This window comes from Durio zibethinus, chromosome 25 (genome assembly GCF_047325235.1).
Source record: "Durio zibethinus cultivar Kanyao isolate XHJ-2024 chromosome 25, ASM4732523v1, whole genome shotgun sequence".
Lineage (NCBI taxonomy): Eukaryota > Viridiplantae > Streptophyta > Magnoliopsida > Malvales > Malvaceae > Durio > Durio zibethinus.
In genome coordinates this window covers 13,170,483-13,176,274 of record NC_143186.1, presented here as the reverse complement: position 1 = coordinate 13,176,274, position 5,792 = coordinate 13,170,483, and the positions used below count along the sequence as shown (strand labels likewise).

The 5,792-nt window shown below is 32.2% G+C and overlaps 1 protein-coding gene across 1 annotated transcript; it reads left to right on the top strand.

The window, feature by feature from the left end:
- Positions 1-1,247: 1,247 nt before the first annotated feature.
- On the top strand, positions 1,248-4,738 carry LOC111276284 (receptor-like protein 7). The gene has a single exon (XM_089754505.1). The coding sequence runs from the start codon at positions 1,439-1,441 to the stop codon at positions 4,415-4,417; it is 2,979 nt and encodes a 992-aa protein (XP_089610631.1). The 5' UTR covers positions 1,248-1,438; the 3' UTR covers positions 4,418-4,738.
- Positions 4,739-5,792: the final 1,054 nt, after the last annotated feature.

Sequence of the window (5,792 nt, the reverse complement as noted above, 5' to 3'; positions counted from 1 at the left end):
TTTAAAAAATAAATTTAATAAATTTAAGTTTAAATCTTAAGAATTATAATCTTTTTTATTATTATCTTTAAGTTAAGGTTTTTTTTATAAAAAAATAATAACTCTAATTTTTTTCTTTTTAAATTTTTTTACTCGTTAATTTAACTTGATGCGGCCAATTATAAATCATGAACTGAAAAAAAGTGAATTTTTAGATAATTGTTAGTTTTACAATTTGAGGAGAATTATTTCCAATACCCATAGTTTATTTATTGAAATGGTGAAATGATGTATTAACTCTGAATCAACTGCTTACAATTATGCATCTTGAAATGTGTTCAATAAAAAAATTGGACATTGTTTCTCTATATATCACAAGCTTTAAAAGTGTACATATATAGGTCCAATTATTTCATGTCTCTGTCGTCCTTCACCGACCAAGCATTCAATAGCCTTTGATAAATCATGTTCAATGCAATGAATCAATTCAGTAGCAATAGGATCATCAAGCCATGTCAGAATGGGACATTATTACATAAACATTTAGTTAAATATCTTGTCAATTCTTGCCTAACCTTAAATGATCAAGTGTTCAAAGGAGCAATGACAATTGTAGAATTGCCTAAGAAGTTATGAATAAGATGTATTAGTAACCCATGCATGTTCTAAAAAATTTTCAATAAACAATAAGGGACCCTAGATGGTGACCCCCTTAAATTGATCATGAACAATATACAATATTTAAATTCAATTGTTATCTAAGTTTGACTTATCTTATTGATGTTGTAGAAAGAAAAATTAATGGAGAGTATGCATATATTATCTCCTATATGAAAAATGAGGAGAAAATAATTGTACTATAATATTTTGGCATATATATTTCAAGTAATAGTTCAATCAAATCTTTCGATTTCTTATTTTATTATGTTAAACTTTACGTATTAACAGAGTTTATGTTATTACGAGGAATGTTATCATAAGGTGCTAATGATTAAATAATTATCTTTGTAATGCTCTAAAATGTTTTAGTTTATACTCTTACATATTATATGAATCAGTCAAGAAAGATGTTTGTTATCTTTTTCTAATTTAAAGGATAATTTAAGATCGAATCCTCACTTTCTTTTTTTAAAAAAATTTTTTGGAAATAAATTCATTTTTCTTGTCAATTAGAATTTGATTTTAGTGAGATGCATTCTAAAAATAAAATCTTGAATGCACATGATTGTTATGGAAGTACACGTTTAATTTTATCTAGAGAGGTAGGATACTTATGACTAGATTACCATATAAAAAATAGTATAATTAAAAAAAGACAATACTTAAGTATGTTGAATGTTGACCGTAATTAATCAACCTAAAAATGCAGGAAAATTAAGTGGAGTTCAATCCTTCGCTACATTGCTATGCAGACTTTTAGCAGTATGTTTAGCAACGTGTTGGTGCAAATATATATAATATGCCTTCATCTGGATATATATTTTCAAAGAGTGCAAATTTACCAATACAACAGACAGATATGGGCCAATACCTGATTTACTTCTTGCTCTATTTTCAACTCAGTACTCTTTCCTTTCTATCAGCACAGCCACTCTGCCATGAAGATGAGCGTCTTGCCTTGTTGCAATTCAAGGAAAGCTTTATCATCGATAAGATTAATACTTCTGCTGATCGTTGTGTTGTCCCTAAGGTTGATCAATGGAAGTTTCAAGGGGTTGATTGCTGCTCCTGGGAAGGCGTCGAATGTGACCACAATACTGGCTATGTGATAAGCCTTAACCTCAGTAAAAGTTGCCTTCATGGCTCTATCAATTCCAGCAGCAGCCTGTTTCGTCTCGTTCATCTTGAAAAGCTTAACCTGGCATTCAATAACTTTAGTTACTCCGAGATACCATCAGCTTTGGGCAATCTTTCGAGGTTAACATATCTGAACCTGTCTTATTCTTCATTTTCTGGTCAGATACCATTTGCAATTTCAAAGCTTTCCAAGTTATCTACTCTTGACCTGTCCCTTAATTCTGGTGTTAATCCTTCTGAAGGATTGTTGGAACTTAAAAGGCCCGATATGAAGAGCTTAGTACAGAATTTAACAAGGTTAACATACCTTGATCTTTCTTTGGTAGATGTATCTTCTCCAATTCCTAGTGTCTTGGCAAATTTGACATCATTAACATCTCTTAGTTGCCACAATTGTAAATTGTTTGGAAAATTCCCGGAAGATGTTTTCAATCTACCAAACTTTCAGCTCCTTGAGGTATCCAGAAATTATGATCTTACTGGTTATTTGCCAGAATTTTACTTCAGCAGTCAGCTTAAGGTATTGTCAATTTGGATGACAAATTTTTCTGGTGAAGTACCTGCCTCAATTGGGAATCTTCATTCATTGGAAATCTTGGCACTTAGCCATTGCAAATTTACAGGATTATTGCCTCCTTCACTTGGTAATCTCACCAAAATCACCCATTTAGGCGTTGAAAACAATTCTTTTAGAGGTGATGTACCTTCCTTTTTGTCCAACTTCACGAACCTGGAATTTTTATCACTTGGCAATAATCAATTTCATGCTTCTGAGATCCCTTCCTCTTTAGAAAATTTGATTCATCTGGAAAGGCTTGACCTGGCTCAAAGTTCTTTTACTGGCTGTTTCCCAACTTGGCTCACCAACTTCACCCAACTAAGGTTTATAGACCTTGGATTCAATGAATTACAAGGCGAACTTCCGAGCTCAATTGCAAGACTCAAGAACCTTCAGTATTTGGACATGAACTCAAACAATTTGAGTGGTGTAGTGGAGCTAAACACATTTCTACAGCTTCAGAATTTAGAGTTTTTGAGTTTATCCAATAATAAGTTGTCGGTGCTGTCAAAAACTAGTGCCAACGCCTCTCTTCCAAAACTTGTCAAATTAAGACTTGCTTCATGCAATCTAACAATTTTTCCAGACTTTCTCCGCAACCAAGAAGGACTTCAGATTCTTGACCTTTCCTTCAACCACATTCATGGCCAAATACCCAAGTGGCTGTGGGAAATGAGCAAGAAGTCTTTGTTGCTTATAAACCTTTCACATAACTCTTTAACCAGCTTTGAGGAGCCTCCATTAGTTCTTCCTTGGTCTAGTCTAATGCGGATAGACATTGGCAACAACATGCTCCAAGGTTCACTTCCAATTCCTCCCTTATCTACAGCTGTATATTTAGTCTCCAACAATTCACTCGGAGGGGAAATCTCACCACTTTTTTGCAACGTTACTTCTCTTCAAGTTCTTGATCTGTCTTACAATAACTTGAGTGGCATGATCCCCCAATGTTTGGCCAACTTCAGCAATTCTTTGGCGATATTGAATTTGTATGCCAACAACTTCTGCGGACCAATCCCTAGCACATGGGAAAGTGGAAATAAATTCCAGTTCATCAACTTGGGTCATAACAAGTTCTATGGACAAGTTCCAAGGTCAATAACTCGGTGTACAATGCTACAGTATCTTGATCTTGGAGAAAATCAAATCAAAGACATTTTTCCATCTTGGTTGGGGGTTCTTCAGAAGTTGAAAGTTCTCATTTTACGTTCCAATGGATTTCATGGTACAATAGGGGCTCCAAAATCTGATTTTGTGTTTCCGGGGTTGCACATTATTGATCTCTCGAACAATGAGTTTACTGGTTTATTGCCTTCGAAGTACTTCAAAACATGGAATGCAATGAGAAATCTCAATGTGGAGTCCTGGACATATATGCACTCCGTTGGCATTGCGTTTGCTGTTGAGTACAATTACAGATACCGCAGTGTGTATAATTACTCGCTGACATTGACCAACAAAGGTGTAAATATGAAGTTTACCCAAGTCTCGGAAGTGTTTATTGTTATTGATCTTTCATCTAACAGATTCCAAGGAGAAATTCCTGATTCAATTGGGAATGTAGAAGGGCTTCAACTGCTCAACCTCTCCAATAACCTTCTTGTTGGTCAAATCCCACCAGCCATAGGATCACTGTCAAACCTTGAAGCATTGGATCTTTCTCGGAACAAATTGGTGGGAAGAATCCCTTGGCAACTAAAACAGCTAAATTTCCTTGCAGTCTTCAACGTATCCCACAACAACCTGACAGGGCCAATACCACAAGGTGGACAGTTTAATACGTTTGACAATAGTTCATTTGATGGGAATTTGGGATTGTGTGGAAACCCATTGTCGAAAAAATGTGAAGATTCTGAGACCTCATCATCGTCACCTCCATCATCAACCAGCTCGGAAGAAAATGAAGACTTGGTGTCATTTTTCCATTTTGGTTGGAGAGCAGTGCTGATGGGGTATGGCTTTGGAATGGCAATAGGAGTGATCATAGGGCAGATCACAGTCACGAGAAAACATGATTGGTTCATAAAGATTTTTGGACATCAGCGATGGAGAAAGCCTATCAAAAGCCTAGCAAATTGGTAAAAAAGCAGGTTGCCAAAAGTGAGACTAGCCATTATAGGTGAAATTAATTAGACCTGCCAAACATGAAACTAGCCATGAAAACAGTGATGGGAATGGTTAACATTATTCATGGAAGGGTGTACCATTTCAATATACTTAGCTGTATAATGAAGTTGAACCAAATATTGTACTATATACTAAGGTTAAAGAGATTGGAATCATTCCCACTTGAATACATCTTGTGCTTCCTTGTTGTGAGATTTTTAAAATTTTAATAACCTTAATTGAATGGTTAAAATTTTATTGTATAAATAATTATGTATTTGCAATAATTTATTGGATATTATTTCAATCTTTTTTTTTAATAATTAATTTTTATGTATTTAACAATTAAAATTGAACATTTCATAATAAAAACTTAATCTAACATGTCATTTTTTATTTTCTTTTAAAAATTGAAGTATGCATGCATTCAAATATTTGAAAGTTACACTCAATAATTTACTCATAATACAAATTATAATAAATTCATAAGTAGAAGATCTTAAATGGAAAAAAAAAATTAAGTATAAAGGTTGCGTTTGAAAATTGTAAATAGAAATGAAGAAAAGATTTGATAGAAAAAATAATTGCATAAAGTCAACCCCCATTGTCCCACACTTTGTTAATTTCATATTAGTTTTTTATGATCCAAAATTTTTTCATAAAACTTGATTATTTGATATCTTTTTAAAATTTTTTAAAACTATACTTTCTTTAAAAAAAATCTAAAATGAAAATGAAATAAATAAAAATAAACTTGAAAAAACAAATAAGAATAATAGATTAAATACAAGCTTTCATTTACTATTTTTCTTTCAAATTACTAAGTATATTTTTCTTCCTAATTCGGTCTTTTTTTCAAAAAATACTTTAACTCAAATCATAAAAAAATGATTAAAATGTACATTCTTAATTTTTTCTAAATTATTATAAATTATATTATTTTAATTTAGGATACTTGAAAAAAATAAAGAAATGAAGAATGATCCAAAAGAAAAAAAAAAAAAAAAAAAACCCTAAAAGTTCTTTAATCCTTTAAGAGACAACTTGATAATTTTAGGATAATTGAAAAGAAAAAATAAAGAAAAATAGAAAAGATCCAAAGTAACTACTCCTCAATTCAACGAACAAAGTAAAAAGAAAACGCAAATAATCGTGTGGTTTATTGATATAATACTATATTTAAATAGTTAGTTTCAGTAATTAAAAAAAAATCAATCTCAATAACTTGGAGTGAAAAAAAAAAGTAAGAAGAGGACCCCTAAAGCCTAAGTCTTGGAATGGGACATTTAGTTGACCTGATGAACTACTAAATGGTTAAACATCTTTTCAATTCTTGCTTATTTGACCTTAA